This window comes from Triturus cristatus, chromosome 3_1 (assembly GCF_964204655.1).
Source record: "Triturus cristatus chromosome 3_1, aTriCri1.1, whole genome shotgun sequence".
NCBI lineage: Eukaryota > Metazoa > Chordata > Amphibia > Caudata > Salamandridae > Triturus > Triturus cristatus.
In genome coordinates, this window is record NC_140583.1 from 642,650,108 (window position 1) to 642,668,658 (window position 18,551).

General features: G+C 45.0%; 1 protein-coding gene across 1 annotated transcript in view; it reads left to right on the forward strand.

Moving 5' to 3' along the window:
• The window catches only part of DENND4A (DENN domain containing 4A), an 811,018-nt gene that overhangs the window by 384,827 nt on the left and 407,640 nt on the right, over positions 1-18,551 (forward strand). The window contains exon 8 of the mRNA XM_085644632.1: positions 5,488-5,737. Coding sequence (XP_085500758.1) covers positions 5,488-5,737 — 250 coding nt within the window. The remainder of the gene's footprint in view (positions 1-5,487; positions 5,738-18,551) is intronic.

The window sequence follows — 18,551 nt, forward strand, 5'->3', positions numbered from 1 at the left end:
CAACCTCTTATCTTTCCCCTGATCACTCTTCATTGCGGCTGATGATAGTGTGATGCACACCACTCTTGTAGCTACTCCAGGATTGAGACTACCTAGCTGTGAGGAGCATCACTCTACCCAAAGGCTGTGTCTAGAGAGCCTGGAAAGCACATTTGGAAGAACCTAAACCACTTCTGAAAATATAGGCAGTGGAGCCATGTCTCCTGTCTGCTTTTACTCTATAAATGTGAGAACCACTGACTCTCTTGTTCTAATTCCGCTTTCGATTATGACCAAGGAAGTTAGTGCTTCACAGCAAACTCAGATGATTGCTGTTCGACCAAAGATGATGTCTGCTTGACAGCCAGCTTTGCAGGGCTGAGTGGACATCACCTGAATTCTTGTCTTGCTGGAAGACGCTGGACATCTGAGCTGATGTGCTAAGAAGCCAATCTGCCTGATGAGAGAGGGAAGGAGCCTGCAGGAGGTATGACTGTCCAGGAAGAGCCAGAACATGTCTGTGTCCTGGCAAAGAGCTGGATGTGGTTTGGATTTTTTCTTAGGCTAAGAAAATAAAATCCAAACAGCACTTGAATCCTTGCTGTGTTACAAAACCGAAGGTCTGTGCCCCAGCAAGGAGCCAGATGCCTTTTTAATTTTCTACTAGGCTATAGAAAAAATTCTAAACAGCGTCTGGCTCATTGCTGAAACATATTTTAACCCCTGTGCCCCTGCAAGGAGCCAGAGGCAGATAGTTTTTATTTTGTAGGCTGCGAAAAACTAAAGCCGCTTCTCACTCCTTGCTGGGGCACAGAACTGTGAAATTTATGGAACAATTAAAACACAGATTGAGTAGGATCTAGCAAGGTAATGGTTTGACCTCAGCATGCCACTCTTGTGCATACTAAACAATCCAGGGCTTTGCACTCCACAACGTCCCTACTTAAAGTTCACCTTTGTCATCTCAACTGCAGCCATTGGAAGTGTGCACACTCTGGAGGGAGTCCCTGATTTGTATCTACCTGGCTCATTCTCTGTTTAAAACTGAGCTCTACCTTGACCCTGATGAGTTCTAAGATAGCGAATGGAAAGCATGCAGTGTGTTTTTTTGTTTTTTCTTAATTTAAACAAGAAGTTGTCATCATGAGGTAAGATAAGAATGTTTTTTTATGTGGTGTTGTACCTTCCTTTTTTCTGCACTGCACCATATACACTCTTATTCTCTGTGGAGGTGGACAGTGTGGAACGATGTGTGCTGGATTTGCTTCTACCTTTGCTCAAGTATTGGTATTGTTAAACTACTGAACCATTCATTCTATGATTGTTTTCCTGGTTTAATTGTTTTAAGGCTCTGGATATCAGGAGTTGAATGTAATCTATAGCAAATGTGTCAAGTAGGCTATAGACCAGTTGATCCAAATTTCAGAAACCATCCTCTAGTGTGAAGGAATGCTGAATTTCAACGTACTTGATATTTTTCAACTTTATGGTTACCTTTCTTCTAAAAAAAAAAACAGGGGTATTTATGGTGTGAACATCAGAGACTGCAATAGCACTGTAGTTAGAAAAGGGTATCCAAACATTGTCCATAATCAGGGAAAGAAGTCAGAATTGCCTTGATTGGATTGGAGATCAAGAAAATGTGCTGTGGACTTTTTCCACTCTGGCCAACTTGTAGGTAAAGTCTTAAAGGTCTTGTTAACCTCTGCATCACATTGGTCCGATGTTATGTAATCACCTATTGTTGCTTGGAAAATCACAGAAGATGGAGATCACCTGCCTGGTTGAGTAATAACATTGATTTGATGGCAAAATTAGAAAGGCTGAACCACAGGTTCCAGAAAGCGAGTAATGAAGGCAACGGCATCCCGAAAAAGGCTCACCCAATTAACATCCTCCGTGTCAAACCAAACATGCTGTCCTAATCAGCATAATAACCTAACTGAAATGATGGAAAGGCCTGCTAAGGAAAAGTGTAGTTGTCCCAGTTTTTGGGACCACTTAGTGGTCCTGTCTCTTTCTACCCAGCGATACCTAAAGCATAAAACCAAACACAAATGGATCAGACAAATACAGGAAAATCTAATAATTCAGGCTTAAGACATTCTCATAGGATGATTTGTTCTGAGAGAAAGCAAAGTGAGGTTGTCAAGTCTCTGATTAAAGAAAATTAGGTCCCTGGTGAATTATGATAGGAATCTTATAATTACAGATATGTCCTAAACTGATAAAAAGGGAACATCAGGAGGTTCTCGGGAGCAATATTTTGTCATGGTTCATAGGGAAGGGGGGCACACATACCTCTGGGCAGAGGACTTAAAAACTGCCAGCATGATAACTGTAGCAGACTGGGACCTTTCCACAGAATGTATTGTGACTGGGCATGAAAGATGAAAGCAGTAGCTTATCTAGTTTCTTAAGAAAGAGCACAGACCACTCAGCAACATATCACACATATGCTTGCTTGTGTAACTTTGGATACTTTATCAAGCAAACTTCACCTCACAGTGAACGAGGCAGACAATTAAGATGGTCTGTCCTTCTTTTATAAAATCCCTATCCAGGTGCAAAATTGAATCAATTTAATTGTAGTCTGATTCCTGTAAATTCTAATTTTTCCTTCTGTAATTGCTGCTCAAATTATTATTTCTGCGTTGACCATGAGTTTCATACCCTTCTTTTAGGTTCACCTACTGCCAGCTGTTACAGACCTATTATGTACAATCCCAATACTTAGATGAGGCTTTGTTTTCAAATGCTTTCCTTTCTCTCCTTTTGCCCCCCCAATCCCCCCTCCGAGTCCCTATCCGAAGCATAGCTTCTTTACCATCATTTTGATTGGGTTAACTTGTATCCTTCCACTGCTCACATCAGGGAACTACTCTTTTCTTTTACCATACTATATGGGAGTGCATTTGGTATCTTGTTCTCTTTCCATATCTAGCAATCACCTCAAATCCCTGCCCCTATGTGCTCTTGGTGCTGCTCTTTACCTATCCTATGTCATCTATCAAAGCACAGCAGCAAGAATCTTTTTGTTAGGTTTAAATAAAGAGCAAGCTTTATTGGGTTGGTTTTCTAATATCCCCAGTCTTTCCTGTGTTGCATGAGCCTAGGCTCTGGCATACAAAAAGGCATTTATGGTTCTAGGGAAGGGACAGGCTGCAGCACGTAGTTAGGCAGCATTTAAGGCAGAAGGTTAACTTTGAGTGACTGGAGAGGAGATATCACCTCTGTCTTGGCAGCCAATCTGCTCCCTGGGCTGCTCAAAGCATCACATTGCAGAGCATTTGTTGCAGTTCCAAGTTGTATGGAAAATAAATGGCAAATATAAGATATTGGGGTTTTAATTGAGGGGGCTGAATACCCACCTCAAATAACCACAACCCTTGTCCGGGCGTGAGCCCTTAAAGTCACTAACTTAACCTGAGCTCAACCCCATGGTGTTATGGCACAGAGCAGACAGGAGTGACAATGAGAAACAATGTGTAAAGTATTTATGCAGTAAAATTGAAATACAAAGCAATACAAATCCCAGAATGAACTAGAAAAATGCAGTACAATCTAATAAACAAAGTGACAGCAAAATGACAAAAGTTCAACAAGTGGAACCGGAGACTGAGTTCTTAAAGTTTTAAGGCAAAATAGGCCAAGAAGCACAAAGTGCTAGCGATAGTCAATGGTGGCAGCAGAACACGACTTAGGCACAATTTGACACTAGCCACGAAGGAACGCCGGACTGATACACTAACCAGGTTCGTCCTGCTCAAATATTTTACCTTCTGACTTAGTCCTTTCAATCCTAATCCACCTGAGTACACTTCTAAAGCCCCAGGGCAATAGCTTTAACAGGAGTTCAGCCTTATGATTCTTGGAGTCCACTTCATTGCCCTGGGTACAGGTCTCCTAGGCAGGTTCAGTCCACTTCTGATCTTCCACAGGTCCATGAGCGTTCTGAAATGGGTGCTTGGAGATGTCACATTTATGTGTGGCCTGAGCTAGTGGGTGGGATTGAACTCTGGATGCCCTAACAAAATGAGGTAAATGTTTTTGGTTCAGACCCAACCCAATATTGTGCATTTTCAAGATGGCGAAAGTCTTTGTCCACACTTAACTTTGGCTCTAAGGGCTGGAGGTGTGTGATGGGAGTGTATTATGTTAAATCTAGTGTTTCCCACATCTAACACTAAAATCCAGTTTCAGGCAGGTTCTGGAACCGAAGTCTGGTGAAACGAATGCTGAGTAGTCAGCAGCCAAACAGTGGATGCACAGTAATTATTTTGGCATCCTTTGAAGTGCATTCCAAGTATTGGATGTAAATATAGCAGGCCGGTCAAGCAGACTTTAATACTGTTATAGCAAAATGAGAACTACTTTGAATGGAGCCTGTCTGCCTGGGGGGGACAAAAGAAGGGCCCTTCTCAAGTGTCAGTTAACAGTTGCCTATCACAAGGGAGGCCTCTTTGAAGTGTGCACCAAGTGTCATATGTAAAACCTAGCAGACCTGTCAAGCAGGATGGGACATTAAAGTGGGATTTCACAATTACACTTCAAAAGAAATGAAGCCTGGCCTGAATATTGTATTAGGTAAAGAGAGTGCATCTCTGCCCATTCAGGTCAGCCTATTGTTTGCTCCTTGGAGGCATTTGACACCAGTTCACACCTATTCAGATGCTAATTACTGGCTGACAGCAGTGGGATAACAAATGCAAATGGCCCGCCAAAGATTTTTGGCAGGAAAAAGTAACTTTCTAAAAGGATTTTTTTTTGTTATATTTATAAAAAATCTGACTTCATTATTGAATTGGATTTTTAATCACTATTACAAATACTTTTACATTTTTTCCCCAGCTAGTCCCATTTCCAAGATACAGTATAGCTTTTGGGGCCTTTTCACTGTAAGGACTTGTGTACCATTAATCTTTTACATGCTATTCTTTTAAATACCATGCACACTGCCTTATTGGCAATAGTGCCTACCTAGGGGTGACTTATTTAGGCCTGTCATAAGGGTTTATTTCCAAAGGTCGATTTGCAGTTTAAAACTGCACTGCCAGGTTACAAAGGCAGACCTGAGCCAAGCCTCTCTAGCCTCTAGCTATTTTTTTAGTAATAGTTATAGTAATAGTTAGGTTGGAAGTTACCAAAAATAGAAGCTTATTCTCTGTTAGGATTTACTGCTTAAACTCTTTCATCGATGTAGCTGTTTTAAACCCCATTCGGGAATTTACTGCCAAACGGTTTAACGTTTTCAGCATTGGGGCACTGATGATGTTGTAGTAATTTGGGGATCTAGCACCGTTAATAAAGCCATGAAATAGTGGGTCTTTGATGTCTTGTTACATTAGGCCATAGGGCATTGGTAAAAGTTACCCAGCACCGCAAAACATGTATCTATTGTATACATGTGTAATTATTTCTCCACGTAGCAGACTCCTCAGTCTGCTCCGGGTGTTCTCAGTGCAACTAAACTAATGTCTTTATTGTTTGCTTATTTTTTGTATGTAGGGTGCTGTACGAAGGCAAAGAGAGATTAAAGCAGGGCTGTGAGATCATTCAAAGTACACCTTATGGCCGTTCAGCAAATATCAGTGGCAGCACATCTTCCCAGAGAGTATACATCACCTACCGACGAGCTTCGGAAAACATGATCCAGAACTCCCTAGCTGTCACTGATATCTGCATCATCATCCCAAGCAAAGGGGAAACTCCACCACACACCTTCTGCAGAGTGGGCAAGAATCTCAACAGTAGTATGGTAAGACGTGAGGCACTCTGAATTGCCTGCATGTTTGGTTTATATCATTGAATATTTAGAGAGCAGTCTTATTAAAGGAACTTCAATGTTCAAACTAGACCTTTCTGACAGCCTACTTAATGTTTGAAAGCTTTTTCTCGGGAACTGGTCAAATTATTGAAAATATTAACAAAATCTGTTCCTTGTGTATGCTTCTGTATGGTATTTCTATAGTGCAAATCTAGCCAAAAGGCAGTGGGTGGGATGTTCAGGAGCTAGAGGAGATGCTTAAATTACAGAGTCTATGGCTGGAGGGGAAAATGCATATCATTTAGGTGATACAATGTACAGGTCTATTTGAAATAGAATACAAATATTACTACTTGAGATTGAGGATAGCATTCATCTGTTAAAAACACGGAGACGAGTAATATGCCTTGACCCCACTTAACCACTAGCAGCAGTTAATCTTTTATCTATTAGCAAAACACAATGTTTCCCAGGAATCCCATGGGAGAAATGGTCTAAAGTTAAGATTCCAAAACATGTGATGTCCATTGACAGTAGTCTCCTTCCCTCAGATACAAGTCTGTCTGCATTCTCTCGGTTACCAGTCTCTCTCTCTGGCCAACAGAGCAAAAGCTCTTTCTGTGTATCTCCACAGCACTCTTCCATCATTAAGCTAAAATGATAAGCACTCCAAGTCTCCACTAACTTTACAGTAGACATCCCCAGCTTGGTGCCAATTCCCTTCAAACTTCATACTGGATATAATAACATAAGAATGGGTCTTTTAATCTATATCAACATAGCTCAATGGCCTGTTCTTACAGACATATCTAACCATCACTAACGTAGGATGGGATAATGGTCACATCCAAGTCCCTTATAGAATCTAGACTGTACTTCACTTTAACTAGGACAATTGCATTCTCTATTGAGAATGGAGGCAAGTACTACGTCATTTAAATTTTGCTCACTACCAACCAAGCAATTGGGTCTAAAATAGAAATTCTTGAACACAGACTTAACTGACCAATCCACCATATTGAGGGTGCTCTTAACACTTGCACCACTCACCAGGACCTATTTAGAAATAATTTTCCTTTTTGATTATGCACCACAAACTTGAAAGTAATGATCCTCTCTTTGAATAATCCACCTGATCAAAGTAACTAGAATAGTAGAGCAGCAGTTGAGCAAAATGTTTCTTCGATGAAAATCCATTAATAGTTCATTTTATGTCAAAGATGTGTCATGGTTAGCTTATATACATACAAACTGCAACCGTTCACAATTTTAGATGATTAGAAAAACGTGATTTGTGGTTGATAAAAACCATATAAATTAATAAATGACATAATAGAACTGAAATCCTCCTCAGAGTGAACTGAAATAGATCTTCTGCAGCTCCCACTGGATACTTTAGAGACGTGAAGTACATTTTTGAAGGACTGGGGAATTCTAGGATACCTCCAATAGAACTGGAAACGATGCATTCATTGTTCAAAATGAAGTCATCCTTAGTAACGTTACTACTTATTTCCTATTTTTAAGAACCATATTTGGGATTGTGACCATTTGGTAAAATATACAGTGCATCCAGTGCATGTGCCTGAGTGGGGCAGAGCACCTCTTGATAATTTCCAGCAGATGTACATTTAATTTGGATACAAACTGATGCCTCTAGCAAAGACCTTTCTGTCCATTAGCACTGTAAGCACTTGAGGATTTAACCTCCAGCCATCTGTATCTTTGGGCGCCTTGGACTTCTAGCTGGTTACTGCATTCACTAGACCTAGGAGCTACTATACCTAATTTGAACTCTGATAGTCCAGGCAGTTGTGCAATATCCTGGCCAATTCTGCCAACATCTTAAACCTAATCTCTCCCAGATGATTGGTATACTAGCACAGCAGTCTTATGACGTATGATTGTGGCTCAGTCCTCCCATATGCAGGATCGTAGCCAGAATATGGCACTGGCTTGTTCACATGCAGCTTGCATGAAAACACAGTCTGACTAGATTGTGATTTGATGAAGTGCTGGCTCAGACTGCTGAGCATTGTCTTGAGTATGGGCAATGCGTAGCAGTTCACAGCAGGTGGGTGGGCACCAATGCCCCCATTGATGAGCCAGCATGGTTCCTGACACAGGCCTGACACCCGCCAAACATGTCTGCATCCCTGAAAACCCCACCAGGAACATGAAAGCACTGGAGGGCTCTTGCTGTGGTTGTTACAGAAACCCAGGGGGGTTCTCATGCCTGATGACTTCTCTCTTCTGCCGTGGCTGTAGGCAGTGTGTTCCCTGACCACCAACCAGATGGCAGGAGGCGAGGAGGAGTGTGGGTCAAGTCACTGATGGGGGGGGAGGGGCAAAGCATTCCTGATGCTCACCAAACCCCAAAGGTCTTGGCAAGACTTCCACTTTGACCGCTGCAAGATACTACAATCTTAAAATCTCCTAAGCACATCAAACTGCCTACCTGCATCACCAATAATGCTGTTGTCAGAAAATCCACAAGCCAACGCAATATTTATAAGCATAGCCCCACCTAGAAGACCACCTCTTCCTACAATGAGCTTTACTAATGTCCTTGGTTATTCGGAGGCTGCAAACTTTATTTGGTCACCATTGTATTTTCCAGAAGACAAGAAAGTAGGGTTCCCATTCTCCGCCGGCCCATCATCTTTTAGTAGACGCTAAACGCATTTATTACTCAATGGATCATCCAGCACCTGGGATTATCCTCTGGCCAATCTATTTGCTACCCCTAGTGCATTCTATTTCTGTCACTCTTCCCCCTGGATGTATAAAGGCTAGAACTCTCCTGGGAATCACTGTTGTCTCAGCTGGTCAGAGAATTTCTGAAATATTGTTCATCCCAAACCTTATCATAAGATCACTTTAAAGATGTGGTAAGTTAAGATTTCACCCCTATCTTTGTTACTCGTCTTCTGTATGCTACCTAATCATTAAGTGATAGTATTTCCTGTTTCAGACTGAGGTCAAAATCGTTTGCTTCCTGTAGGAGCACACCTCCTGTGTGTGTAACCAGGGCAAAATCTTTCCCAGAAAAACTAGCTTATTGTAACCTTAGCTGCTTTTACTCTAATATACTAGCTTTGTACATTTTCTTCCTGAGAAGTTCTTGGAGAACAATTCATTACTGACTGTGCCTGTTTTTGATTGAGATGCACATAATGAGTTCTAAATTTACAGATCAATATACAACTTTTACTTCCGAGATGAATGTTTGTGCGCTATTTAGGTGGGATTATTAAGATGTTTTAGTAACTCCGTGGTCCCCAGGAGCAGATAATTTAACTCACTGTAAAGTGAATTATATAGTTATTGTTTTATCTCATTGGTCGGTTCTGGCATGTTCGGTTCTGGCATGTTTTTAAATCAAATTGCCTTAATAATGCAATCAAAATGTGGTGTCTCGAAGCTGAGTTGAAGAGCTGCTTGTATCACGAAGGCTCTTGGGACGAGGGCATAGTTGAATGTGTGCCCGAACTACCAGAAGGGACGATATGGAATGGCAACTGAAAAGCAAGGATTGAAGGTTTCATTATTGGTGTTAACTGAGTTTGCCTTCTTTACCCAAAATCTTTGTTCAAGTAGATTTTTGCAAATCGTGTTTGCAATTGTGGAGGTCTTGAAATACTTGAAACACACTAGACGAAACTCTGATTGTATTAGTTAATGTGTCTGCCTCTGGTATAAGCTATGCAAGGGGCTTGAGGAATCAAGTAGCGATTACCATTTGTCTTAAAAGAAAGTTGCATTGTGTACAGGTTTGTGTGCAAACATACAAACCTGCACCTCCCAGATGGAAGTATGTAAAAGAGGTCATTGGGCTGGTATCAGAGTCTCAACATCTCTAACACCACTACAGAAAGATTCTGTCATTGCAATATACAGCGTGTTTGTTTCATGAGCGTTACCCGGGCCTTGCTTCCCTTCATTTCTTTTTTTCCTTCTTGCTTGTGCCTCCCACATACCCCTTGGGAAGTGTCTGTAGTACAGTGTAGATGGTTAGTGGTCTACGTGCAGTGGGCCACCCGAATGTTCAGCTCGCGGAGTTGTCTAAGGCAGTTGTCTCCTTGGGCTGGGTGGGGTTTATTCAAACCTGAGACTTCAGAATAATCTCCATCATCAACTGCAGGTGTTTGAAGGTCATAATCTGAGGCTGGAAACCTGGAGGATCAGCGTGGGTTTCCTTTTGTACTCTTGATGATGGCGGTCTCTGTAATTTTCTCACCTAAGGCTCAGAATAATTATAACCTTTTCTTGAGACTTGAGTGATTAACTGCTAAAGATAAAGCACCGCATTGAGAGCCATTTTTAAATACGCCCAGATTTGGCATAATAGCTAATTATGGGATGAAACATTAGTTCTTTATGGATGAGTGTGCTATATCAACATCCGAGGCTGGTTTTGTTGAAACACATAAGAAAATTACAATACTTTAATGTTTTGATCCTGGCTGTCTCCCATCATGATTTGTGGTTAAACAAAAAAAAATATTACAATCATACCACATCCTGGAAATTTACCAATCGCTTAAAGAGGTTTTCCTTCATCGTGAACCTGATGGAATTCGGTAAATATTTAGCCAATTGATTAAAAACATGCTGATGACCCGTATCGGATAGGCTGTGTACCATATTGCCACTGTATGTTTGTGCCATTCTCTGCATTATGGATTTCCTTCTCTCTCTCCTCCCTCATCCAAGAACTTGAATAGTGAAGTGGATTCCACCTCCGCAGACACACGACCTCTATTAAAAAAAAAAAAACCTTTGTCCCTCCCAGTCAGCCTTTACCTCAAGTTATGCCTCCACTGGACCCACCACAATATTTATGAGCCTAGAGCACCTAGAGAACACCTCTTGCTATAATGTTTTATACAAATGTCCTTCTTGTTTCAGCCGATGGACCCACTGGAGCTGACAGAAAGAAGGGTTTCACCTCACAATGCTCATGTTTTCTTGGTTTGCCTTCAGCTGATGCTTCCGGCTTCTAGCCCTTTTCTAACTGTTTTGCTTGAGGTATCTGCGGTCCGGCATCTGTGGTTTTGGCACTTGTCCCCCTCCAAGGATCTTACATGCTGAATTGTGGGATTTCTGTTGGGTTCCCACTCTTTCCTGGCTTTCAGGTACTTTAGATTGGGGTGTCTTGGGCTTCTTGCTTGAGTCCACTTAGATGTCCTTACTCTTTTCGGTGCACTCGTTTTTGTTGGGCTTGCCCACTCCTCCCTATGTCTTTGGGTTCTGGGTCTGCTTTTGTGTCCTCTGTGTTGTTTGTGAGCTTTTATGGTTTTTGTTGTTGTTGTTGAGTGGGTGGATCCTTGGTCTTTGGGTGGGGGTGTTGTCCTTGGTGCCCCATTGTCTGTTTGTTCTCCTGTGTTGCATTGCTTCATTGGCATACTTGCCAATATTCTCTAATCAAAAAGAGGTAAGATTCCTCAGGTTTCAAACTTACTAATTTGCATATTGACATCAGTGGTAATGACTTATAACCTGACTCTGATATTCTAGAAAATTAGCTCACATGAGATGTGACCTGCATCTGATCACAAGAAAAGACTCTGATATGTAGGACATTGCCACAGAGCAGCAGATGAGGAACGATGGCCCTAGTTTTACCCATTCTTTACTCACTGACCATACGTTGTCTCCAGATTTTCCTTTGTCCCTTTTTCTGCTGGAGTAATCGGTGTGTCTTAGTTCCACCTACTGTGACCATTTTAACCATCTCAATACACTCAGATGCATAATGGTTTTTGCTGTCTGCAGCTGTACCCATTGTGCGTTCATTTCTTGTACATTTGTGAGTAAAGCAGAGAGCAAAGTAATGGGAGAAAGGAGATGGAAGATAAAATGAGGCTAGGTGAGAATGGAAGTGTTGAAGGTCAGCAGTCCTGTTGTTCTGCGCAGGTACGTCTGCTATTGTCACCCTGCACCCTCGGACCAGGCGTGGCCCGAGGTTATAAATGAAATGGACAGGGACCGCTTATGGTCTTACCACCCCACTATAGCAACCAGTGTGGGTGTTACTCATTACCCTGCTAATGCGACCTGTGAAGCGCAGTCCACACACAGTACCTCAGAGCCCGACACTGACGACAAGGGGGGGGGGTGAGCCCGCAAGTCATTCACTTCTCCTGTGGAGCCCTGCAGTGCAGAGGAGCCGGAGCCACACCAGAAGCCGCTTGTGAGTCAGCAGCCCGGCGAGCCTGCAAGCTGGCGAGGAACCGCTGACCCTATGCGCTGCAGCACCGCAAGCTGCCGTCGGGGAGCCGAAAAGGCAAGGACCTGCCACGCGCCAAGTCCCTGATTAACAAAAGAGGCAGGAGTTTGAGCTGCATGCTGCAGAGCGTCACCCCCTGCCAGGAGCCTCCGTGGGGACCAACAACAGGAGTGTGTAGGAGGTACCGTTTAAGGCTGCAGCCTGCTCACACCACAATTTTAAACAAGCATTGGCCAGTGCTGAATTTATGAGGCGATAGTCATGCTTTCAAGGCCTTGTCAAGCACTCACCAGCTAGAATAAAAAACAAGTACATAACAGAATTTCGAACAAAGCAGAAATTCACCACCCAAATACTAAACGGAAAAGGAAGCAAGTGCACAGAAAAAAGAAATGGACGACCAGAGACCGCACACCCCCAACCAGATGAGAAAAACAGCAAGGACCTCAGAATGGGGGATGAAACGAATGCCTCCCAACATCCCGGCCACGTCGTCATGCAACACGTCCTCACGGATGTACTATCTACATTCAGCGAGCTGGCTGACCCTGCTAATGCATTCCCCAGCTGGAAAACATTGGTAGGGTGCCTGGACAACTATTTTGTACTAACATGAGAGGCCGAAGGCGCTGTTAAACGATCACTACTTTTACACTACACGGGGAATGAAATCTGCCTCCTATTCAACCACTTACCAAACGCAGGCCCACTCAAGGCTGACCTTGACCCGCTATTCAACTTGGGTTTCGAGAGGTTCAAACTGCGTAAGGCAGACAGTGAGAGGGCGCATCTATTGACACATTCTGTGCCAGGCTACTGGAGCTAGCAAGCACCTGCACAGCTGAGGACAATCCGAGGAGATCCACGCCCAGCTAATGCAGGGAAGGGGCAACAAACATAAACCTGGATGACATCCTAATCCTAGCGAGGTTGCATGGCCTGTCGGCTGCTAGAGCCGACGAGATGGACCTGGCGCTGATACGAACGTCGGACAAGGGTGTGGTCATCAAGACGAAGCGAGCAGACGCAGTAAGAACAAGAGAGAAAGGGCCCAGAGGACGTCCATTCCAACCCCAGAAGAACAGATGCGGATTCAGCTGGTGGGAAGACCATCCGATCAATGATTGCCCCGCACAAGGCCGGACATGCTCCCACTGCAGAATGCCTAACCACTTAGCCTCAGTATGTGGAAAGAAGGCCCAAAGAAGAGAGCCCCGAAGCAACAAGCCACTGAGGGAAATGGTACGCCAACTGTCAAGCACCCCCCTCGCACACCAGGGTGACTCAAAAACTGCCTTTCAATCGACTTACCGGGTAGAAGACTCATTGCCACAAGAGGATGAGGAATAAGAAATGTTCCTTATCTTGTTTACAAGAGAGCTGAAGAGGCGCCGAAGGTTGCAACCCACATGCACGATCCGTGTAGCAGGGTCGGAAGTGAGGCGGTCATTAACACCGGGGCCTCCGTGAATGTCATGGGGATACTACAGCAATACAACTGCCTATGGCCCAGGCCACTACTAGTACCATCCAACACCAAAATATTAGCGTATGGAAGCCAATCACCTCTACCCCAACATATACGGATGACAGTACCCATTCAATCCGAGAACAACCAGATCAAAGCAACAATACATGTCATCAACTAAGAAGCAGACACGCTGATTATCAGCCATTCTGCAGAAGACCTGGGTCTAGTGACATTTGCGAGGAGCGTGAAGTTAAATCATAGTTCCCGAACCTTTTGGAAGCACTGGGGTGCATAAAACATCTGCCTGTAAAACTGCACATCGATCCAACAGCAGCACCAGTGGCACTCTGACAGTCAGATCCCTTTCCACCTTCGACCGCTGGTGGAACGCGAACTGCAAAAGCTTGAAGAACAAGGGATCATAGCAAAGGTATCGTGGCCAGCTCCCTGGGTCTCTCCAATGGTCATCGCCGAGAAGCCAAAACAACTGGGGAAGATAAGACTATGTATCGACATGCGGATCCAGAACAGAGCTATCCGGAGAGAACGCCACAGAACACCGACCATGGACGAAATCGTAGCTGACGTCAACGGTTCCTGGTGGTTCCTGGAACGCCACGTATCACCAACTAGTCCTGGCGTAAGAGAGCACACACATAACCAGCTTCAGCACTCACTTGGGGTTGCGCTTCTATAAATGCCTCAACTTTGACATCTCCTCTACAGCCGAGGTATTTCAAAATGCCATAAGTTAGATCTTAACGGGACTGCTAGGCATCCTAAATGTCAGAGATGACATTCTCATACATTCAGCCACGGCGGACGAACACTACAAGCACCTCTGAGCCACATTGAAGCATCTCCAAGAATATGGTGTCACACTGCACCGAGAGAAATGTCTGTTCTTTCAACAAACAATAGAGTTTTTCGGATACATCTTCAACCAGATTTGTATACACGTAGACCCCTGAAAGTTCCAAGTGATAAAACAAGCACCGCCACCCACGACCGTGTCTGAGGTGCAACACTTTCTTGGGATGGCCACGTACTGTGACAGATTCATCTCAGACTCGGCCATCATTGCAGAACCGCTGGGATCCTTGTCTCGGACAGACACCAAGTGGTGCTGGGGTCACCTCGAGGAAGCAGCATTCCAGTGCATCAAGCGGGCTCTCCTTGACACCACGCTGGTGTACTTCAATCCGGACAAGCACACTGAATTGCTAGTGGATGCCAGGCCAGTGGGCCTAGGTGCAGTGCTGGCCCAGGAACAAGAGCCGGGGCGGTGGGAAGCCTTGGCATTTGCCAGTAAAGCCCTCTCTCCCACTGAAGCGCGCGGGAAACTTTAGCAATCGAGTGGGCGTGACGGCATTTCCATCTCTACATAAGTGGTCAGCCCTTCAAGGTTGTCACTGACCATCAGTTGCTTGTGCCCCTATTCTGGGGATCAGTACCGCACCCACCTGCCAGAATTGAACAGTGGGCCATCCAACTGCAGCAATACCTGATGGCGGTATCTACCGACCCGGAGCAAAGAAGCCAGCCGGCTTCGTTTCCCGCCACCTGATACCAATGGATGCCCAATGTGAAGTGCAAGAGGTCGAAACAATGGAGGCACACATCAACATGCTCTCAGCAGTAGTGTATCCCCGATCCCTGACAGCCAACGTCATGGAAGCAGCTGAAGCAGACCTAGTCTTCGCCAAGGTGCGGAATGCTGTCCAAGGGGGCACGTGGTAAAACTTCCTGAAAAATGCCAACAACTGGTCTGGGCAAGATCGTGAGTACCTCACGAAGATGTGTAGGAGAGGCATGAACCCAAGAAGGTATCCTACGCGTATCACGCATTGTCATCCCAGCGACTCTGCACCATCAAGAAACACAATTGGCCCACAGAGGACATCAGGGGTCAATGAGGATGAAGTCGAGAATTCAGGAGAAAGTGTGGTTCCCCGGATTGGAGGAGCAGGTGGAAGAAATAGTACGGCGGTGCTCGGCATGTCAACTAACTATCACTCAAGAAAGACTGGCACCAAGAATAAATTAAGAATCATGCAAAGCCCCCTGGGAGAAAGTGAACATAGACTTCGGGAGCTTCCCGATGGGCGGATCACACTAGCGATGATGGATACCTACTCTAAGTATCCCATTGTCAAAGTTATCAGCTCAACGGCATTCACACATGTGGCTCCTATATTGGAAAAGGTGTTTGCAATATTTGTCTGACCCGCTGAAATCAAGAGTGACAATGGCCCACCCTTCCAAGGTGGGGACTTCAGTGACTTCATGAAAACATCATGGAGTGCAACATCGCTGCATCACCCCCCAGTGACCACAAGCCAACGGGGAAATTGAAAGGTTCATGAGGACACTCACTAAAACGATGCGGTTTGCGGTGGCCGAGCATGCTGAATCAGAGCACCACCTACAACTGTTCCTACAGGACTACAGGAGCACACCACACAGCTCCAACCAACAGGCACCATGGACGCTGATGTTTAATGGCTGTGCATAAACACCATCCTTGTGTGGCCGGGTGGGACACCACCTCCGTACGATGAGCACAAGACACACATGCGAAGGGAACAGCGGAATGCAGCAGCCTGCCACAAAAGGGGGCCAAGCATCGCGACCTTCAGCCAGGGGACCAAGTCGTCTTCAAGGTCCGAAGGCCTGAATGAAAATTCAGGACACCATACGAGCCAGGATTATGGACAGTGGTAAGGGTGGAAGAAATATGGTAACGGCCACGAAAGGACAGGAAACTGTGGCCCGGAACATCTCTTGATGCAAGAAAGTGGAGTTGGCCCCAAAAGACCGAACTCCGGAAGATGAAGGTGCAGAAGACGAGTGCTGGCCCTAGGGGGAAGAAAACCCCATACCCGGCACAGAGCCAGCCTGCAGGCCTCTAACAATAGTCAAGGACGTTCCAACTTCCAGTGCACCTTCCCTGACAGCCTATCGAGAGCAACCTGGCCGAGATTGACATCCACAATATCGCCTAAGGCCCAATCCTCAACCAGGCCTACAGCTCAAAGACTTTGCATGCCACCTGAATGACCACGTACACACTGTTGCAAAGGACTGAGTTCAGATGGGATGTGGAAGGTCAGCAGTTCTGTTGTTCTGCTGGTGGGTGCGCAGGATATTGTGTCACTGCACCGTTGGACCAGGCTTGGCCCTACGTTATAAATAAAGTAGGCAGGGACCGCTCGAGGTCTTCCCACCCCACTACAGCAACCAGTGTGGGTGTTATTCATTACCGTGCTAGCGAGGCCTGCAAAGCGCAGTCCACACACAGAACCTCAAGGCGCGACAGGAAGCACAGTAGAGCCGAGATGAGAGGAAGGAGAGAGAAAGCACGGTAATGAATAAAAGGGGGAGAACAGTAGAAAGAGGAGCAAGGATATGAGAGAGTAAGGATAAGGATTACACAGGATATGAAGGAAAAAACTGAAGTCTTACGAAAAAGAATATGGGGAAAAGACCTAAAAATGTGGGGAAAGCAGAGAGCAGTAGAAAGAGAGGGAGCAGAAGGGAGTGAAGGAGAAAAACTGGCGGGGAAAGAAAGGTACGAAAATCTAAAGTTTGACAGAGTGAAGAAGTTTCCCTGAGAATAGAGGAGGGTGAGAAAAAGAACACGGTAAAAATAGAAGAATGAGGGCGGAGTGAAGGAAAGAGGTAGGAGATGCGGGGGTGGAAGGAGAGAGTGGAAGAGCGGGAATCATGCTGACATATAGTTAGTATGGTGAGATGGTATGGAAAGAGAGTGATGTAAAGAAGAGGAGAAAGGGAAAGCAAAAAAGGGCGTAGGGGCAGATAGAGATCAAGGTAGAGCCACAGAGCTACACTGATTATGTTGATACTTAAAACGCTGCTTCACATCTGGACATGGAAGAGTGAAATCTAATTTCTGGAGCAAAGTGAGTTAAATAAATCCAGGCTGGAAATGGGAGGGGATCAAAGCCACACCACAACTGGGTGCTTTCTTCTTCTAATAGCTGGCTATTTGATCCGCATCAAAAAGAGTATCCAACTATCCACTAAGTTTCGGTGGCAGGACAGGGTGCTCCCCCAGCTCTGGACTGACGGTCATTGATTTTAAACATGGGGTGTTTAGGTGACTTTACTCCCCAGAGAATGCACCTTCAGAAAGGCCATGTGTTCAGCAGTGGAGTACTCAGTTGCTGCAGAGGAAACCCAATCGTCCCTATTGAAAGCAGCTTTTTGTTTGAAGGGAGTGTTAAAGTAAAAAATAAAGTCTGTACTACAGTCCTGAATGGCCCCTGTGCACTCTGCCTTCAGGTTCCCTTTGAAAGTGGAAAATTCGAATCTGAGCAGTATAGAAAACAGCCAGTTAGTTAGCCCCACACTTTCATGGGACGCATTTTCTGAAGTGACCTTAAGATCATTTACTCTGTAGCTGAGTTAGGCCTTGGGGGGTGGGGGCAGCAGGAATTGCGATGGCCAGGCCTGCGATGCCATCATAAGAAGCCGCAGAGCTGCAGGCCAAGAACGGAAGGCGTCCGTCGGTGCTGTTGAGAAAGTAGTAGTCTGCCACCCATAGGGTTGGCCAGCATTCCTTGAGGTTCTGTGATCATGTGATGCTTTCTGCTAGGTCTTTCGGTGGGGTTGAGGGCACGCTGCTTTGCTAAAACTTCGCCTGTGAAGGGTAGCGGTGGTAATGATTGTATTTCACAGGGTGTGTTCAAATGCAAAGGTCCAGGGGTGCCCCATCCTGCCATTTAGTTAGTTTTCCTTTGAAAGTTCCCACCTGTTCTTCCTCGCCTGACTGTCTGTAGTCTGGTTATGGATTTAACTGTCCAGTTGGTGCCAGTTTTCTCAGTCAGGGGTACGTCCTTTGTATTCTATCCCTCGGGATGAGCTCCGCCACCTGGCTATTAAAATCCGTGCAATATATATGTGATCTCCAGGGCTTGACGCAAATTTAGCAAGACACAGCTGAATAATGCTCCAGATGGGGTTTCCAGTATGAGGAACAGCATGTCCGATGAGGCGAGTGTACATGTGCAAGACGCACTAGTATACTGTGGTTCTGAGTCTCCCATGCCAGTTTTCACTCGCGTCTATCAGAGATGCTA